At 46.9% G+C, this 20,769-nt stretch overlaps 1 protein-coding gene across 4 annotated transcripts in view; it reads left to right on the top strand.

Annotated features, from left to right (window-relative positions):
* COLQ (collagen like tail subunit of asymmetric acetylcholinesterase) overlaps positions 1-20,769 on the top strand; it is a 77,514-nt gene that overhangs the window by 42,536 nt on the left and 14,209 nt on the right. For 3 of the 4 annotated variants that reach the window (XR_004437347.1, XM_033212725.1, XM_033212727.1), the window contains exons 4-12: positions 804-848; positions 1,181-1,207; positions 3,025-3,096; positions 4,736-4,798; positions 5,275-5,301; positions 5,952-5,996; positions 6,187-6,222; positions 8,846-8,926; positions 13,077-13,182. Coding sequence is in view for 3 of the 4 variants with exons in the window: in XM_033212725.1 (XP_033068616.1) it covers positions 804-848; positions 1,181-1,207; positions 3,025-3,096; positions 4,736-4,798; positions 5,275-5,301; positions 5,952-5,996; positions 6,187-6,222; positions 8,846-8,926; positions 13,077-13,182 (502 nt within the window). In the remaining variant the exon portion in view is untranslated. The remainder of the gene's footprint in view (positions 1-803; positions 849-1,180; positions 1,208-3,024; positions 3,097-4,735; positions 4,799-5,274; positions 5,302-5,951; positions 5,997-6,186; positions 6,223-8,845; positions 8,927-13,076; positions 13,183-20,769) is intronic. The other variant, XM_033212726.1, reaches the window with a different exon arrangement.

Here is a 20,769-nt window from a genome sequence, read left to right as displayed (position 1 = left end):
CATGTTTCAAACAGGCTTTGCATTTTGCATGTTCTCCTGCAGATCCTGGGGGTGCTGTGGGGGCCTGGGGAATTTTGATGAATTTCCTCTCTGCTGTTTTGGAGAATTTGGAAAATAGCTGACTGAGCATTTTGCAGGCACATTCTGGCTGTGGATGTGCAAAGCTTTGATGCAGTGAGTTGTAGGGTCCCTGAGCTGGAGTCGGCTCCTCTCCAATGGACAAAAATGCACTCTTTACTTGCCACATTCTTAGTGTCTTAAAAAAGAAGACTTTTTTCCTGCTGAAGAAAGGCAAAAATTGTTTGGCACCTAGTACCCACAAATTGACCATGGGAATTTCCAAGGTGGCAGCTGCTGCTATGTGCAAAACTTAACTTGTCTCTTGTCAGGCCCCCAGGAAAGTTTGGCAAGAGTAACTGAAAAGACATGAGAGGTGATGAAGCCTCTTGTTTTCAGCAAGTGGGATTTATTCAGACACTTTGGTTGCTCTCAACAAGCACTTGGCGTGTTTTAGGCAAAAAAAGAGTTACAGGGAGAAAATCAAAACCACAGAGAGTAGATATGTAAGCATTGCAACCATGGAGCCACTGGAAACACAGCTCAGAGAAAGCTAAACAGGAGGAAGAACAGAGGAGGGGACTGGGCTGGAGAGCACAGGAAGAGCCTCCATGGGTCCCTGGAGCCCTACATCTGCCCAGAGAATGAGGTTGCTGCTGTAGGAGCCCAGTGCACCAAGAGCCTCCCCACCCATACAGCTTCAGACTGACATATACTTTCTTCACTTTTTATCTTGATTGATTAAGGGTCCACCGGGGCTTCCTGGCAAGACAGGACCAAAGGGAGAAAAGGTATGAACTGAACCACTACTTTCTTCAACCCCTCTTTTCTTGGTAATTCCAGCCTGTTTTCTGGGCGTCCCACTGAGAATTTCCTAGTTGAGATTTCCAAACATGTGCTTTGGTGTGGGAGGCTGGGCTTCATGATGGCTGAGCTGCTGCAGCACCTATGAGCTACCACTGGTGTATTTTGACGTAGCCCACTGCCATGTCAGTGGGGCCATGAGCAGCAGCCAAGCAGCTGAGTCACATGGCCATGCCCAGTCATCAGCTCTACTAAGCCTTCTGCTTCCAGAACGTCTCTTCCAAAGCAGCCTCTCCTTACCTGTCTTCTCCATCCATAGGGGGAGCTTGGCCGACCAGGAAGGAAGGTATGGTCTGCACTGTTCTGTGAGTGTCACATGGGCTCCACGTGCATGTGTGTGCATGCGCTCCTAGGGATGGGGGACCAGCAGTGCACTTCAGTGGCCACTGATACCCAGGTGGACAGCGAGGGTGCTGCCGTCTCAATGCAGGTGGACAGCAAGGGTGCTGCCGTCTCGATGTTGACAGTAGTAACCTCGCTCTTTCTGTCAACTTCTTTGTTCAGGAGCAGGAGCCTGCTACTGCCAGGCATTCAGACTTCTTCCAGGGGCTGCCAAGCCTGGCCAAATTCCACCCCTCTCACTTCCCACCCCAACCCCAGACCATCTCATTCTGCTACCCATCAGAGAAACCCTTCATAGCTCCAACCAGTGACACAGAATGACTCTCACTGTCTATTTGATTACATTTGAATAAAGTGCCAGAGCAGACAGAAACAAATGGCATTTGCTTTTTGGCTCAGCTGAAATAAATGGAGGTTACTTAAGGTCACAGTGACTCTGAGTCAACCAAACACATGTTATCAAGGCTCTCATTAGTGTCAAGAGGGAGTAAATCAGCAGCCTATTGTATTTGCTGAGGTCAGTGGATTCTGGCACTGAATTTCTAGGTCTTGATTATAGACAGGGGTGCAAAACTTTGGCCAAGAAAGATATCCATGGCTCTAAATATAAATTACTGTATTTCTTGTTAAATGGTTTATTAAATGGTTTCATTGTCCACAAATTCCTTAAACAGAGTTTTGCAAGACAAAGTTACAACTCTTTAGGGCACAGATGAAAACTATAGCCAAGGCACAGCGGCTGTCTGAAGTGCTGGGGTGGTCTCCATGGCCATGGTCAAAGGATATTCTGCTGTGGTGTCCATGATCAGGCCTAACAAGGACTATGATGGATTAGTGATGTGTGCCATGGATGTGGAGGCAACAGTAGAAACCAGTACACATGCCAGCATTTGGCATGTCTGGGTTAGGGGCTGAGCCCTTCACATCTCTAGCTAACTGTGAAATTAGCTAATGGGCACAAGGTCAAGATAGGCCCTTAGCACCTGCACCCACTCTCTCTTGCAGGGCTTGCTCTTCCATAGCCCTGGCTTAGGCAGAGGCAGAGGTGACATGTACCATGTGCAAGTGAATACATTATTATGGGACCACTCTCGGGAGGAGCCTGTAGAGGGAATGGGAGAAGCTAGGCAAGGGTGTGGAATCAGGTGAAGTCCACATTATTTCTATTTAGCAGTCTGATCCTCTAGGGGGAGCTTGAGAGTGTCAACTGCCCAAAGTTAAGGGAGCTGGGCTATTGGCTGCAGGAAGGGGAGTTACATAAATTACTGGGCAGCTCCAACTGCTCAAGGGCAAACCGCAGTTACAGGTTGCAGAAATGAGCTGTTAGCAGCAAGGAAGGTAGCCTCTGGGTGATGGGCACTCTGAGCAGGTCAAAAAGACCTTGAAAGAGTGCTGACAACATCTGCTACTGCTCCCCAAATGTAATCCTATCTCATTCCATAGCACATCCTTGGGAAGAACCCATTGGAATGCAGGGGACTTTTGGGTGGGGGTGGGTAGAAGTGATAAAAATTGAAAAACCAAGTTTAGAATCCCTTTCTCACCGCTCTCCATTTCTTGAGAAGAGTAAGGTCTTGTTTGGTGATACAGTGTGACACCAAGGGCTTGTCAGGCCGTCAGTCTTTGGAGAGTGGGGATGAAGGTCATAGTAGCCATGTTTAGAGACTCCACTCTCTCCTCTGGGCCCCAGAGACAAGACATATTTATTAGAAGTAAAGAAACAAACCCGGTTGCCCTGACTTTTGTTCTTGGTCTTTGAAGGGTAGACCTGGCCCCCCAGGTGTTCCTGGCATGCCTGGGCCCATCGGTTGGCCAGGCCCTGAAGGACCCAGGGTAAGTGTGGCATGCTCTCAGGGCTCATGTGGTATCAAAACAAGAGGGGGGAAGATGGCGGCTTTCCTGGCTCCTGGCATATAGTCAGGGAATCCCTTCTTCAAGAGGGGGAAGAAGAAGAGAGCTTAAGGGCCCTTGATATTTCCTCCTTCACTTGGCTTGCAAGACCTTGGTCAGTGCAACAGCTCTGCTCCTGTGGGAGGAGGAATAGGGGGCTGATCTCCTCTTCTATAGGGGCCCTGGTTCTCCTTTGTCCTAAGAACTAGCACCCCACTCTGGTTTCCCTGAGATGACCTAAGAGGGGTTTGTGTCTGGGAAGCTCTTGCCTGTCATGCTGACCTGGCAGGGAATGGAGAGTTGAGTGGGTGGTGTTGGCTGGCTAAAGGATGGAAATCCTACATTCAGAGAGGGATTGCTGAGTGCTGATGAAATCTCCTTTCTCAGTCAGGCTATGGAAAGCAAGCACATCCCCATCTGTGCCTCTGTTTTTCTCACTGGTTGTGATAGACTAGAGGGTTCAGAGGCATGGCTCGGAGTTTTATCTGCAGAAGTCAGAGCTGGGCAGGTGGATCTCACCATCTGCTCTGATTCATTTATTCGCTATATTATGGCAGCAGAAAACTGTGTTTCCAGTCCTCTTAGGAAAAGTCCCAAGGATGTTTTCAAAATCCTCTGCATAGAGCTGAGCTGTCCTGCACAGCAGCCAGTGGCCACATGTGACCCTCAAGTCTGTGGAATGTTGCTAGTGCTACTGTGGAACTGAATTTTTAAATTTTAACTCTTTAAATTTCAAAACCTTTACTAAATTCAGTTATTTGAAAACGTTAAAGTATTTTTGGAGCAATTTGAATGTATGAATCCGCTTTTTCAACTATAAATGTTACGATCTCTAAATACAGATCAAATATTTTGGATGAAAATTTAGCACCTGAATGGAGATATGTAAATGTAAATTACACAGCAGATTTCAAGTACTTATTATGAAAAACACAATGTAAAATATCTCAATAATTTTTATATAGATTACAAGTTGAGATGATTAGATTAATTAGATTAAAGGAGATCTATTAAAATTAACTTCATTCGTTTAGTTTTACTTAAGGTGACTTCTTTTAAAAGTTTTAAATTAAGTATGCGGCTCACTTTATATTTCTATTGGTTAGTACTGGTATAGAGTATTTTTAGTACAAAGGGTGGGTGCTGGAAGTCCCAACCACAAGTCATTCTGAGGACCCTTCCTATGCGAAGAGCAAAGCAGGCAATGTTTTTTGCATGTGTTGACACCTTGTTTTCTGAGGCCCCAGTTCCCTCATGCCTCCTCCACTACTCTCTCACTATCCTTGCTAGGAAAATACCAAGTATGGCCATATACAACATCTTAGTGGGCAGTTGGTGTGGAGATCTGCTACACCTTGGGCATTTTCATTTTATGTTTCATCTTAAACACAAGAATGAAATGTGGAGTATGAAGCTTTGAGACCCCGGGAGGGAGAAAGTGGGCACAACTGGGGTCCTCAGATTTACAAGCCAGCTCTAATATCCCCAGTTCCTTCCCAGTCTTGCCTGTGACTCTCCTGGTTCAGTTTCTCTGAAAAATATCATCATGGGTCTTTTCTTCTTTATCTTCTAATTCGCACAGGGTGAAAAAGGTGACCTGGGTATGATGGGCTTGCCAGGGTCAAGAGGACCAATGGGCTCCAAGGTCAGTGTGTGGTCTGGATGGACGTTCCCAGATCTTCTCTGTAAGACTCTGGAGCAGCTGCTGTCTACAAACATAGGGACTGGGTGGGGCTGCCGTCCTGGACTAGGGAATGTCATGGATATTGGAGAGCCTGCCTTTACCAGCCCTTTGGAGAACATCATGCCCTGGGATGCGGGGACATAGGAATGCCATTCCTGCTGTTCTCTTGGGCAGGAAGAACCAAGCTTCTGGACATCAGAGCAGATGGAAACCTTTGATCAGGCCTTTGCAGGGTGATAAGAGCAATGCTCCTTTTAGGCCTGGTATAACCACAACCCTCTGGGACATCTTTGTGTTTGGTGCTATAACCCCACTAAAACTCACAGTGCAATGTGGAGACACACCTTACCACCACAGTCAGGGATTCCTCCTATTCTTGCACCAAACTCAAAAGTTCTACAGGGCTGATTGTAACTGTACCTTCTGCTTTCTTTTAGGGCTACCCTGGATCCAGAGGGGAAAAGGTTAGTGCCTTTCTGGGATGGTGTTCCAGAGCCTGGTCTGGACTACTGGCTCTGGAATCAGAGTCGTGCAGAGGATGGGCCTAGGTCTCTCTTTAGTCTGCAACTGAAGCCACCATCCCCAGCTATTCCCCGCCCTTTGTCAGTGGACTGAGAGAGAAGTGAGGGACCTCCTGAAACAGGGCAAGCTGGTAAGAGAAGGGCTCCCCATAGAGGCAGAGGCCCTTCATGTGGAGCACATAAGCAAATGAAGGTCGTGCCAGGTGGACAACAAGCACAGTTTGCATGGGGTGCTGGAGGAAATTGGTGATGCACATCTTTAGGCCAAGCTTCCACCACACAACCTTCTGACCTGGCCAAAAACCAAATCAAAACCAGCATCAACCTGTGGACAAATTTCCTACAGGATGAGAGAGGATTTGGGGCCCAGAATTTTCTGTGAGTTTTCCTTTATGAATGCAAGAGGTCTTCGGGGTTCAACAAAAAGTAGATCACAAAGCATTCCTTCCCTGGACAAGTCTCCTGATATCTCTGAGCCTATTTCTTCACTTGTAAAATGAGGGTTTTGCTTTAGGGAGCTTTTCAGTTTGAAATGCTTGAATTTCCCTCCCAAGATATTAACTCATTGACTTTGTCCTGTGGTTGCTTCCTAGGGATCCAGAGGTGAAAAGGGTGACTTGGGTCCCAAAGGAGAAAAGGTAATGGAGAAAATCTTTCCATAGAAATGAGAAATGTCAATGCAAGTAGCACCCCCATCCACCCCCATCTGTGGACTGATGATGGACTGATGGACAGGCCTCTATCTTGAAAATGACCAACCAAGCCTGTCCACAGCCGTTTCAGGTGTTATTTCAGAGGCAGTCACAGTGTTTGTTGCTCTTTTCACAGGGTTTCCCAGGATTTCCTGGAATGTTGGGGCAGAAAGTAAGTAACCTTGAGGTAGTGAAAATAGACCTCAGTAAAAATATCAGGTCCTCCAAGCACAACAAAAAGAGCTCTGCCTCCTTGTCTATCAGGCAGGGATGGTGGGTTTAACCCTGGAAACTTCTGGTTTGGGATGGGAAGAAAGCTGCTTTTCACCCTGGGGAGAGGGTGGCGGGATGGTCTGGGGCCTCCCTCTAGCTCAATTGGAAGAAAAGGACAACCCATCTGGGTTTTGGGTTTTTGTTTGTTTTTGCTTTTTTGCTTTTCCTACCTCTTAGAGGGCTGTGGTCCCATTCAAATGCAGAAACCTTTCTCACAAGGCACTCAGATCTAAGCCACAAGGGTCAAAGCCCCTCTCAGCACACAGGCCCCAGTGTAAGGCACGGGTGTCTTTAGCTTAAGGTCACTGTGCCTTATTGCAGTCCTTCTTCAAGGGCAATGCACATACTGCCAGAAGGACACAAAAGTATTTGAACTGAAGACTGCTAACATTTTTTAATAGTTAAATTTTGTATTTAAATAGTTAAATATTGGCCAGGCATGGTGCCTCATGCCTGTAATCTCAGCACTTTGGGAGGCCGAGGTGGGCAGATGGCTTGAGCCCAGGAGTTTGAGACTAGCCTGGGCAACATGGTGAAATCGCATTTCTATCAAGAAAAATATACAAAACATTAGCTGGGCATGGTAGTGTGCACCTGTAGTGCCAGATACTTAGGAAGCTGAGGCGGAAGGATGGCCTGAGCCCAGGAGTCAAAGCTGCAGTAAGCCATGATTGCACCACTGCACTCCAGCCTGGGCCACAGAGGCAGACCCTGTCTCAATAAATAAATAAATAGTTAAATATTTAATGGATATCTTGCTTGGGACAAGGCTTAATAAAAAAGGAGTCCATTTCAGGTAACTTAAAGAAAATTAATTATATAAGCAAATTAATGGAAATGTTAAAAGAGGAAAAGCAGTTTTACTTAAAAATGTTTAGATTAGCTTTTCATTCAGGGCAACAGTGAACGTCAAAGAATAATAAATTACTGTAAAATTAAGTATGGCAGCTTCTCTGTCCTCTGCACCATTTACTAGACTTCCCATCTGAAGAGTTGTCTTCCCCTTTTATGACAGGCTGTTTTAAGATAGAGCTGATGTGATGACCACAATTAGGTCTTGGGAGAGAAATTAGATCAAGAAATTCCTGACTGCTTCCCAGCCAATGTAGAGAAGGGCCACACTTCCTTCTGACAATCCCTGAAAAAAAAATTCTGCTTGTGCTGCTGTTTTCGTCCAGCTGTAAAGACATCCCTGAGCCTCTCTAAACAGCCAGGGAAAAACTGCAAACATCTCCATGGCCATGTAGCATCCATCCTATCCTCTCACACTCTCCTATTCCCTAGAGAATGTTGAAGGATGCGTGGGTTGGAAAGAAATCATAGATTTAAGAACAATTCTTTGTGAAACAAGACATTGGTGGCTTGGGTAGGGACACACTGGCTGAGGTGACAGATAATTTCAGAGCTTTACGCTTGATCCTTTCCATATACAGGTGTTCCCGGGAATTTTGCATTGTGTTATACCTCCTCCGACTGCTGCGTTAAAAAGTGCCTGGGTGTTTTTTGTTCTCTCTGAGTGGCTGGGCAGCTCTTCATGGGAACTGGCTGCTGACTAACACTCATGGTTGCTATTGCTAAATTTTTCTTGTTGGTGGTGCATTCTGGGCTGTTGAGGGATTACTGGAGATAGGAATGAAGCGCCCTGTGGGTTCATGACCCAAAGAAACAGTAAGTGGGGCCGGAATCCATGTAGAAGAAAATGGGGAAGAAGGAGAGAAACTAAGATGGAGAAATGGGTTTTGTGAAATATTGGCCTTAAACTATGAAATTCTGCAATGAGTACATTGGGTTTTGATGATTCAACAAAGAGCTTTACAAACAGGAATATTGTTTCCATTGTTCTCCATGCCTTTTTCAATAATTATATTGAATATCTGAACATATGTTTGGAACATCTCTGCCCACAAAAGAGCTTTCATCTAAATCAAATGGCAGTGAGCTGGAACTCAAACCAATGCTTACTAAGAGTGGGCAAGCACATAATCCTAAGGAAGAGTCATTAAATGAGTAGAAACTTCCCAAAGATGACAGTTGGCAAAACTGTGTCCAATCATTTAAAAACTTCCAGATTTGAATTTGTGCTAAAAACAACACATAAGAAAACACAACATAAAATTGCAACTAGAAGGAAAGCATTTTCCCGGAAAGCGTTTTCCCAGACAGCTTGTAGTAAGTAGCACGGGCATGCTGTGCTGGATGCCCCAGCCTCTCACTGCCTGTTCTGGGTGATGATTTGTCTTTCCTATTTGGCCATCAAAATGTGTGCTGCTCCACACCTGTCCCTCTCAGGTAACAGATAACCCACTTAGAATTGCCTTCTTCCTTCCCTCCTCTTCCTTGAAAGACATGTCTGCCTTTCTCATGACTTCATCACTCTCCCAACCTTCCAGGACAGCCCAGCTGGCATAGATTCAGAATGATCAAGTAGACTGCCATCGTAGCCCATGACTGGCTAGACCTGTGTAGATGTGCCCACTCCACATGCCCTAAGTCCTCTCTTGCTTCTCTTTCCTTCTTTCCAGGGTGAAATGGGTCCAAAAGGTGAACCTGGGATAGCAGGACACCGAGGACCCACGGGAAGACCAGGAAAACGAGGCAAGCAGGTAAGGATCCCAGGGCTTACCACCCACCTGAGGTCAGAACTTCCTGACCTGGCTGTGTGTGGAGTGGCAGGCAGGTGGCTTTAATCAGAGATATTCTGTAGACCTAGACTCCAGTGTCCTCTGGGCTAGCAGACAGGAGCAGCACCACTTCCAGAAGCTGCTGGCATCTCTAGGCTAGCCATAGTTGGAAGTGGATGGGATAGGATGCTCCATTAGAACTGTGCCAAGGCCAGAAGCAAGAGTAGATATTTGGTTCATAAAAACAAGTCTGTCTTAATCAAAGCAGCTAGGAATGGAAGGCAGATATGGTCATTTACCCAGAAAACCTATTTTATGCTTCAGTGTCCCAGACACAAATGAAGTTTTAAAGACGAGCCTAGATATTTTCCTGCTGTTAAGAGGTCTTCTGGGTCTCAACAATAGGGTGGTTTTTCCCTACTCAGGCCTCCAATTTGTAAGTGACCTTTTTTCTTGGGTTTATTAACATGCTTAAGGCAATTGTTCATTCTGAACTTCCCCTGGTCAGAAAGCTCTTGTGTTAAGCCATGTGATGTGACATGACTGCTCTAGAGACAGCCTTGGCTGTCTTATATATAATCCTGAGAGGTAAACATCTTTGGACAGAAGCTTTTTCCATTCTTTTACTTATTTCCTTAGGCTATATCTGTGGCCCACAAACTTAATCTTACATCAAGATCACCTGGGGGTGGGGCCGGTGATTAAATACAGATGTACAGATTCCTTCACATCAGGTGCAATGGTTGTAGTTCCAAGCTTGCCACTTCTCGTCTCCAGTGCCTAGGCCTTGTTTTCCAAAGACCATAATCTAATTGACCTGGAATGAACTTTCAGCATGGGTTTGGTTATTTTTTTTAAGCTCCATGTGATTTTAATGTGCAGCCAGGGTTCAGAACCATAATAACACTATGAAGCCAATTCTGGCCTTTTTCCAATCAATTTAGAAAGAACACAGGCTCCAACCTGGAAAATGGAGACTGCACAGTAACTTTCAAAGTTACAGTCTTCCAGTCCAGTTTTCAAACTTTGATCATGGGTAGCAGAGTCATGGTTTCACAATAATGCCACAGATACCAGTTTCTTAACAGTAGGCTTAGATAAAAAAGAAAAAAAATGGGGGAGAAATCTTTTCTTGTATCACTTTATCCCGTCCCAATGAATTCCATTCATAATATTTTAAGCTTGGGGTTCCAGAAGCTTCCTGGCTTCCTTCTGTCTTGGGCAGTGTTTGTCTTTTCCTAGTTCCCGGTAATAACCAAAGCCAGGAAGGCCATTTATTGAGCCTGCTGAGACTGATTCCATTGGAATCGTAAAAGCTACACCAAAACCACATCTGGGAGCTCAGAGAAGTTAGAGAAGTGAGTCCAAGCTTTCGACAAGACATTGTGAACAACCCGAGGATGCTGCAAACCCTCCGTGTTGGTGTCGCTCCAGTTGGCAGATAGCAAGTTGTTAGCCTTAGAAGCCTGCTGCGGTACTTGTTTTTATCATGAATTAATCTCCCAGCTTAGAGTCTTACATACTCTTTGTTTGTTGGCCAGTAGTGCTGAGAGTCTCTGAAAGTTATTGTTAAGTCAATCCAAAGCCAAAAATCAGAAATTCAGAAGGGATCTCAGATAGTAATTTCTGTGCCCGAAGGATTACAGAGACCACTTAATCCAGTCTCCTCAGGTTATTCACAAGGAAGCTGAGGGTCAGGGAGGTGGAGCTGCTTGCCCAAGACCCCTCCACGAAGTCAGCTTCAAAGCCAGGGTTAGAATCCAGAGAGTTGAGTTGAGACCAACTTTCCCCACATGACTTCTCTCAGATACTTTCATGCTTCAGGACTTGCCTTCGGGCAAGCCCAGGAAAGCAGCTGCTGACTTTATTATAAAAATTTTCTCGGTTGGGCATGGCGACTCATGCCTATAATCCCAGCACTTTGGGAGGCTGAGGCACGCGGATCACCTGAGGTCAGGAGTTTGAGACCAGCCTGGCCAACATATAGTGAAACCCCGCCTCTACTAAAAAATACAAAAATTAGCTGGGCATGGTGGTGCACGTGTCTAGTCCCAGCTACTTGGGAAGCTGAGGCAGGAGTCGCTTGAACCCAGGAGGCAGATGTTACAGTGAGCTAAGATCACGCCACTGCACTCCAGCCTGGGTGACAGAGAAAGACTCCATCTCTCAAAAAAAAAAAGAAAAAAATCTTCTCCTGCCATGTCTGTTTAAAATGAAAAACAAAAAGCAAAAATCTTCAGTAACTGAGAAACAATTTCCTTGAGAGAGATCACCCAACTTTGTGGCAAATGAGGAATAAAGAATGCCTTTCCTGGAAAGCTCTACTCAGTGATTCCTGCTGATAGAGATATGGCTCATTCTGAGCGATGGCTGATAAGAGGAATATTCCATTACTGCTGGTGTCAGAATGAAGGCGCATTTCCAGCTCCTTCAAACTTTGGCACTTCCTGTGCTCAGAGCCAGCTGACAAGGCCGTTAGAAAAACAAGCCTGAACTGTGGCTATATTAAGATGGTGTGACTTCCTTTGCCATGCTGGGACCCAGCTTAGTTACTACAGGGAATGCTTCAGCTTGGGCTGAGGCTTAAGAACTCCCTCCATAAACATGAAATCAGAAATAAACTCTGACCTCACAGATCCCATATTCAGAGTTCAAGAACTCCTTGGACATTACCAAGAGGGCTCCCAGTGCCATGTGGACAAGGCGGCAGGTCACCTGTCACCGTTGTGGCTGGAAAGGAGTCCCAAGCATGCCTGCTCCCCAGATTTGAGAAATATTACATTTCATCAGGTGGGCAAGCCTGCCAAGGCGCAAGTGTAGTAAGAAGAACCAGGCCAAAAATGTCATGTGTCAATCACTGCTCTGATTAGGCCTGAGGCAAGAGCAGACAATTAGCAAATTGCTCAGGGGAAGAGTCAATAGCATGCACCAGCCTTGGTTTCGGGGTGACTCCTAAGGGCAGCCCTGAGGGAGAACGAAAAGCCCAGTCTTTGCTCTTGATGCTCCCAGAATAGGCAGAAAAGAGGACACTCCATATGGAACGGCTGTAGCCACAGGTGTGCCCTTTTTAATAAACCAGGACTTGTTTAACTATGTGAAACACATGGAACCAGGCCAGTTGCTGTGATAATTGGCTTGCCCCACATAGCTCTTCGTTCTGTGCAAACCACATTTTCACCTCTGAGATCTTTGTTACTCTCACAACAAACCTATATGGGTGTAAATTTACTGGTCTCATTTTTAAGATGACGAAACTGAGGTACAAAGCAATGACATGAGTTACCCAGAGTCTTGAGGTCAAGGTGAAACCTCTGGATTTACAGATCAGCAAAGATGCCTACCTTTGTGTTTCTAGCATCTTTGTCCTCCCTCATTTCATCTGGGGAAAGGAGGCGAGCTAGACAGATTCCAGCCCGTAGGGTGTGCGTGTCTCATGGGGAGACATCAATGAAATGACCACACAAATAATCCATATGCTATGATCTGAGATAAATGCCATGAAGGAAACAGGCTGGGTTATGAGAGCTTATGGTGGGGTGAACTGACTCTGTCCAGGAAGGTCAGGGAAGGCTTTGCCATAGGGCGTTTGAGCTGAGAGCCAAAGGGTGAGTGACAGTTAACTAGGCTAGGGGGAAGGAGGAGATTTTGAGGCAGAGAGAAGGGTCTTGAAAAGGGGGATAATAGACATGGTGCCCTTGAAGACCAAAAAGGCCAAAAGGCTGGAATGAAGCTGGAAAGCCTGGCCATGCAAGGCTTCACAGGCTGCGGTAAAGAGCTAAGTCTTTATCCTGAGTGCAATGGGAAGCCAATGAGTGAAAATAGCTCATTTCTAGGCCTCCATTTCCTCATCTGCCCGGGGCCTAGAGTAGATTTGTCTGGTTCCTTTCAGCTGCCATGTGCCACATTTGTAGGACAGAGCAAGAAGTAAGGTCTGCAAACTTGTAACCATCACAATCTCAAATGTCACTTGCCCTAAGCTTATTAAGAGCTTGATGGTCAAGACCTCTGGAGCTGCATCCCCCGCTGGTTAAGTGCTCCTTAAGTGCAAGGTGATCTCTGATTTAGTGGTAAATGGGGCAGGAAGCTTGCTATGTTGTGCTTTCATAACAGGCTCTGCCTTTCTCTCTGTCAGGGACAGAAAGGGGATAGTGGAGTTATGGGCCCACCCGGCAAGCCTGGGCCTTCTGGTCAACCTGGCCGTCCAGGCCCCCCAGGGCCCCCAGGCCCCCCATCTGCAGGTAAGAGCTACACTGCTTCACTTGATCCACTGTTGCAGTACTGGCCAGCCTCCCTGAGAGAACACAAGGAGATGCCAGCAGAGATGCCTTGTGTTTCAAGTTAGAAACTGCCAGAGGCACTCTAGTATCTTTATCATTTCTCCACGATTTAGCGCATTCAACTTTCATGCAAGAGAGATAAATGCCATTCTGAATTTGTTTTAGCATTCTGAAGAACAAATAGAGGAAGGAAAAAAAGCACATTAATGATGTCATTTATACCTTAAGTGAAAAATAACAGGAACATATTTCATCAACTAATACCTTTTTCTAGATAAAACTTTCATGGCTCCAAGCAATTCTCTTAAACCTAGAAGTAAAGGTGACATTGCAGGTTTTTCTATCTTACAGTGTTATACAAGAGTCCTTATTTGTTTGCGATAGATACAGAAAGAGGCGGGGCGTGGTGGCTCACACCTGTTATTTCAGCACTTGGGGAGGCCTAGGCCGGCAGATCACTTGAAGTCAGGAGTTTGAGACCAGCCTGGCCAACCATGGCAAAAACCCTTCTCTACTGAAAATACAAAAATTAGCCTGGCGTGGGGGCACACAGCTGTAATCCCAGCTACTCTGAGGTTGAGGCAGAAGAATCACTTGAACCTTGGACATGGAGGTTGCAGTGAGCTGAGATTGTGCTATCTTCAAACTCTGTCTCAAAAAAAAAAAAAGATATAGAAAGAAATTACTAAAATGAAATTGAAAAATAAAACATTGGCCAGGTGCGGTGGCTCACGCCTGTAATTCCAGCACTTTGGGAGGCCGAGGTGGGCAGATCACAAGGTCAGGAGATCAAGACCATCCTGGCTAACACGGTGAAATCCCGTCTCTACTAAAAATACAAAAAGTTAGCCAGGTGTGGTAGCTGGCGCCTATAGTCCCAGCTACTCGGGAGGCTGAGGCAGGAGAACGGCGTGAACCTGGGAGGCAGAGCTTGCAGTGAGCCAAGATCGTGCCACTTCACTCCAGCCTGGGCCACAGAGCGAGACTCTAAATAAATAAATATATAATAAATAAATAAATAAAAATGAAAAGTCTGCTATTGAGAAGGGCATAGATATGCTGCTTCCTTGTTTGTTTTCGAGACAGAGCCTTGCTCTGTCACCCAGGCTGGAGTGCAGTGGTGCGATCTTGGCTCACTGCAACCTCTGCCTCCCGGGTTCAAGTGATTCTCCTGCCTCAGCCTCCTGAGTAGATGGGATTACAGGTGCCCGCCACCACACCTAGCTCATTCTTGTATTTTTAGTAGAGATGGGGCTTCACCATATTGGTCAGGCTGGTCTCGAACTCCTGACCTCGTGATCTGCCCACCTCGGCCTCCCAAAGTGCTGGGATTACAGGTGTGAGCCACCATGCCCAGTCACTGCTTCCTTCTTTTACCTCATTCAATTTTATTAGCTAAGCCCTTTATTTCGTTCCCTTGTCAGCTCATGGTAGGGGCTTTCACAGCACATCAACTGTATAAAGACAGTATCAAGAAGATCATTTGTTGACTGCAACATTTTTTTGTCTTCAGTTATACAAAATGAATCCAAACAATTTGTATTCCAACTTTTTTCTTAAGAAAATGAAGACATCTATAATTCCATAGTGTATTCCCCCTCCTCCTGTGTTTATGGAAATATACTTGCAGCCACATCATGGGATGGGCAAGAAATGTCATATTTTGTTAGATCCTTTAAACTAAGTTCAGTCTGGCTCTGAGAGTCCAACCTGCTAGGATGCCAAAACATTTAATTCAGGCATTATTAGGATTTTCACTACTCTTCCAGCAACCACTAATGGGTTGGGCAAAGATCCTGGTGAATTATGGCAGAAAAATGTCAGGGAAGGTCCCTCTAACCTCGATTCACCTCTGAAATAGAGTAGAAATAGAAATAGACTTGTCACCCAAGTCCCTGTGGTCCACAGATACTTGGAGGCTGCTGTTATCATGCCATACATGGGTATCAGAACATTTTCAAGTCTGGGAGTCCTGGTCCCCACAGTTCAACTGTCCAAGGAGCACCCCACAACCATCCTTTCTGAGACCTGTCTCTTCCCCAGGATACTCTCCTGTCCCTGTCTAGGGAAGTCTTTCCTCTTCCATCCCTGACCCCCTCCTTCCTGGTACTCCTCATATACCCGCACCCCAATTAGGAGCTTTGTCCTTCAGAGAACAGAAGGCAGAAAGAAAAGTTTGTTTCCAATAGTACCTGCTTTTAGCAAGGGCAAGAAAGCACAAGCTCTTGCTACCTCCTTGAAATAGGGAGAGGAAGAAGGACATACTGGGAGAACAAACATTGATTAGTATGGGTAATAACTTATGTTTGCCACACCCGTTTCCATGTTGTTAGGGGAATCAGATCTGAGATGCAACCCAGGCCACGTGCCCACACTCCATAATTCAGTTTTGGAATTGGCTGGATGATCTGAATGGGGGTTCTTTCAACTAGTCCTCATCCTCTGTGGTTCTGGAAGGTAGGATGTCCCCCTGGAGTCCCATGACTATGAGCTACCAACCCCAGAGACTGAGAGCATGGCCTGAGGTGTGGGTTGTGCCTTCGGAAGGGACTCTCTTGGCCCCTGGGGTACCTAGGGGCTCACAAAACTGGGGAGTAGGCTGGGCATGGTGGCTCACGCCTATGATCCCAGCACTTTGGGAGGCCGAGGTGGGCAGATCACGAGGTCAGGAGATCGAGACCATCCTGGTTAACATGGTGAAACCGCGTCTCTACTAAAAATACAAAAAATTAGCTGGGTGTGGTGGCGGGCGCCTGTAGTCCCAGCTACTCAGGAGGCTGAAGCAAGAGAATGGTGTGAACCCGGGAGGCGGAGCTTGCAGTGAGCCGAGATCACGCCACCGCACTCCAGCCTGGGCGACAGAGCGAGACTCTGTTTCAAAAACAAAACAAAAAAATACTGAGGAGTAGTCCAGGGGCATGTGATGGGTGGATGCATGGGAGGTCTGTCGAGGACTGGGATCTTAATGGTCTCACTGTGTTTATCTCTGTGTAAAGACCACCCTCACCTGACCTGAACTCTGGTTCCCTCCTGGGGCTGGGGGATGGATGAGAAGGGCTAGGCCGGAGCTGTCAGCAGCTCCTCGGTGCCCACTGTTTCTCTTGTCTTGTCAGTATTCTGTGTATTGCAATCCTGTCCTCTCAGCAGGCCCCACAGAGTCATACTTTTTCTCCCTGGCCTTCCAGCTCCCTCTCTTCCACCCAGTATGCCCACCTCCCTCTCCCTCGACTACCCCAGCCTCTGCCCAATCACAGCCTGCCCTCTACCCTTCAGAGGATGCCGTCTATGGAGCTGGAGTTATTCCTATGGTCTCTCTGGGTCCACATGGCCTGACATGGCACTCCTCTCACCTCCTGCCCATCCAACGAAATTCTCTCTTCCTTTGAAGTTCTCTTTTCCGTAAGGCCTTCCTTGGCCCCTAACAGGATAGATCACCCTCCCCTGAGCCCTGGTCACATATTGCCTCTCTGTTATGGCCTCTCCATTGGTAACGTTTCTGCAGATGTGTTTCATCCCCCGCTAGATCCTTGAGGGCAGCATCAGCGGCTGAGTCAGCTTCACGTCCCCAGTGGCACATGGTATGTGGGTGGATAGGGCTGCTTCCTGCAGGGGCTCCCAGGCAGGGGTTCTGTGGGTTCACAGTCCATCTCCTTAGGAGCCAAGCAGGATGGGGCCATCTCTTTGGACTGATGCCCCCGCCCCCCATTCCGTCCTTTGAGTCACTTCCTTTCTGAGGAGCCTTCCTGAGTGAGGGGGCTGAAGAGAGAAAAGAGAAGATGGGGCAGTAAATAATCCTGCTCTTTGGAAAATTTTGGAGGGGTCGGGAGAGAGGGCGAGGAAGGAGTTAAAAAGAGCTATCCGGACAGGTGCAGTGGCTCACACCTGTAATCCCAGCACTTGGGGAGGCCGAGGTGGGCGGATCACTTGAGGTCAGAAGTTTAAGACCAGCCTGGCCAACATGATGAAACCCCCATCTCTACTAAAAATACAAAAATTAGCCGGGCATAGTGGCGGGCACCTGTAATCCCAGCTACTCAGGAGGCCGAGGCAGGAGAATCGCCTGAACCTGGGAGGCGGAGGTTACAGTGAGCCGAGATCTCGCCACTGCAGTCCAGCCTGGGCAACAGAGTGAGACTCTGTCTCATAAATAAATAAATAAATAAATAAATAAATAAGATATCCCTGTGCTTGGGACCAGCTGGATAATCATCCAGAGTTGGACTAGGCCCCCTAGATTCGCTCCTGACATTACCTTTGACAGTCTAATAAAAGTCTCAAACTCACTCCTAGGCGGGAAAACAACTGTGTATACCTATACCCTAGGTTTTGCACCCCGTTTCCCCGGGTTCCAGAACCCCTGCCCCAGTGCCATCGTGAGATAGCCTCGGCCTCTGCAGACCACAGGTTAAAACTCCCCTGGTCTAGTCTTACACTCCGCTTAGAGATAAGAATCTTGAACCTCAAAGAGAAGTGATGCCTGCAAGGTCACAGCACTGACTGGGGGCCACCCTGGTCCAGAATCGGTCCATGACTCCTGTGAGTGTCAGCCAGGCGACCTCTAGAGGTTGTTGTGCTGGTTTCTCTGCCTTCTCCTAGATTCCCCTCTGCTGATCTTTTCCCACCGAGGCAGCCAATGGAAGTGGGAGGCTGCCTGGGCAAAGATGGAGAGCTGGGTCCTCTGGCTGCAGGGGGTGGGGATGAAACCCGGCCGAGACATGATCTCCCAGAGATCAGGGTGGGGAAGTTCAGGTTGCTGTGTACTTCAGTGTAGCCTGGCAGAAAACAGGCGGGGTAATGGACACCCTCCAGCAACTGGGAGGAAGTTGCAGGGACACTGCAGTGGTGGCAGCAGGCTCCCTGCCACGTCCTGTCAGGAGGTGACCTCAGTTTCTGGTGCCCAGTTCTGTGGGACTGGATGTTGCTGGGAGAGGTGGAAAGGGTGAAAGCTTTGTACTTACCTGAGTTAGAGGGAAAGAGGGGCTAAGAGGTGGGAAGGGAATAAAGGCAAAATGCCTTTAGGATGTAATTTGCAATAATCAAATTACAAATTTGGCCGAGTCCTTCCTGTACCCAGACAGAGTATAAGTGAATCAACGTGGTACCTGGGAATTGCTGGCTTCCTGAGAGCATCAGTATTCTTGGACGTTTGTCTTTTGAACAGCATAGTGTTAAGTCAAACATGAATTCAAATCTCAGCCTCACCATTCATCAGCAGCTAATGGGACAAACTCCTGACTGTCTCTCAGGCCACGGTTCTGGAGGAGTTGTTGGGGTCACAGAGCCTTCTGGAAAAAACTGCTGCAATCCCACCCTCATATTCTTGGTCACAGAGCTTTTGCACTTCAGTTTCCCTAAGTGGTTAATTACCCAGAATATTCCTAGGCTGGTGGACTCCCTGTCTCTCTGGTCTTTTCTGAAAATATCAGAACACACACTGGAACTCTTCCTACAGAATTATATTTGTATTTCTTGTTAGAACAAACAAGCATAACTTAGGATAAGATGTTGGCACAGCTCCCTTCCCCTCGTGCTGTCAGCATTCTGATTGTAGGCGTACGTGTCAACCCGCTCGGGAAGGTTCAGTCTCCTTCTCCGGCTGCAGTGGTTTCCCTGGGGTCCTGGCCGGATCTCTCCCCTGGGGTCATTTTATTTCCTGCCCTTCTGTATCTGTGAACTGTGTTCCCAGCCCCTGGCTGCCGCAGATGTCATACTACCTGACACCAATGACTGGCTGCCCTCCAAACCCACCCCCTGCTATTTTCCCAGAAGAAGGGATCCTTACTTATTTCTTTTCTCAGTCCCCATCTTTTCTTCTCTTTCCTCACTTCCTGTTGGATGGCTCTTGCTCTGGTGCTTTTCTGCCAGCCAGAATGTGACTTTTGCCCTTTTCCGAAGACTGTTTCTCTCCAATTAGTCTGCATTCATTCATTCAATCATCAAACACTTTCCATGCCCCTACTTTGTGTGAGCCCTGGTGGATGAAAACAGGCACTAGCCCTGTCCTTGTGGAGCGACATTCTACTGGAGATCAACCTTGATGGAATAATTCTGCAGTATATAGAATCACAAACAAAGAGAAGTGCTGTGAAGAAAAGGCATAGGAAACCATGAAATTATATCCCAGATATACATGACAGAGTCTGAGGATTCAAAAAGACTTCCTTCAGGAAGTGATGTTTGGACCCAGATCAGAAGGGAGTTGAGAGGCAGCTGGGGAGGGATGGAGGATGAAGGGAGGATGATCTGGCAGGGGAATGGCCCAGTTCTCAACCTTGGTGCATACTGGAATCATCTTGAGAGCTTTTAAAAATATGGATGCCTGACCAGTCGCGGTGGCTCTCACCTGTAATCCCAGCACTTTGGGAGGCTGAGGCAGGTGGATCACTTGAGTTCAGGAGTTCGAGACCAGCCTGGCCAACATAGTGAAGCCCTGTCTCTACTAAAAACACAAAAATTAGCCAAACGTGATGGCACATACCTGTAGTCGGAGGCGGAGGTTGCAGTGAGCTGAGATTACACCACTGCACTCCAGCCTGGGCAACAGAGTGAGACTCCGTCTCCAAAAAAAAAAAAAAAAAAGATGCCTTATGCTAAAGTGGTTAAAAAAAACTTTTTAAAAAAATAAGTAAGTAAAAGTATGGATGCTGCCTAGGTTCAGTTTAGTTTTCAGAAGTCTTGACAGAATTGGTCTGGGCATCATCAGAGCCTTTAAAAACCAAGGTACTGCCCTCACAGCTCTTCTGCATAGATAGGGAGTACACTTTCCGATCACGTCTTTTCAAGACATGTCCTCACTTCTTCAGCACCAGGGGAGGGTAAATGGACTGGGCATATACTAACGTTCTATTTTCTTCCAGAAGAAATGAAAGAAACCCACACCCAGAAATTCCTCTGTAAAGATCCTACATTGGCCGGGCGAGGTGGCTCACGTCTATAATCCCAGCACTTTGGGAGGCTGAGGCGGGCAGATCACTTGAGGTCAGGAGATTGAGACCAGCCTGGCCAACATGGCAAAACCCTGTCTCTACTAAAAATACAAAAATTAGCCAGGTGTGGTGGCACACATCTGTAATCCCAGCTACACAGGAGGCTGAGGCAGGAGACTCGCTTGAACCTGGGAGGCAAAGGTTGCGGTGAGCCAAGATCGCACCACTGCACTCCAGCCTGGGCAACAGAGCAAGACCCCATTTCAAAAAAAAAAAAAAGATTGTGTATATAAGAAAAACAAAAGTTTTTTAAAATAATAAAAGTTAACAGTCAATAATGTGTTTGTCAGCAAGAAGCCCTCTGTTAATAATAGTCTAAACGAATAGGGCATTGTTTTTCTCCAATAAAGAAATCCAGAGGCAGACAGTAACTGGCTTTGATTCAGCCTCTGACTGTCACTGTCAGGGCCCCAGGCCCCATGAGCCTTTCCTGCATGTTGGCTTATCTTCTCATGCTTGTGACTTCCTGGTTGCAACATGGCTGCTGCAACACCAGACATCTTGCCTGTCTTCAAGGCAGGAAGGAGGGGGAAACTGTCTCCTACCAGCTATTTTTCTTCCC

Source organism: Trachypithecus francoisi, unplaced genomic scaffold, assembly GCF_009764315.1.
Source record: "Trachypithecus francoisi isolate TF-2019V2 unplaced genomic scaffold, Tfra_2.0 Lachesis_group0, whole genome shotgun sequence".
NCBI classification, from domain to species: Eukaryota; Metazoa; Chordata; class Mammalia; order Primates; family Cercopithecidae; genus Trachypithecus; species Trachypithecus francoisi.
Note: the sequence above shows the minus strand (reverse complement) of the source record. Positions and strands in the feature narration are given on the sequence as shown.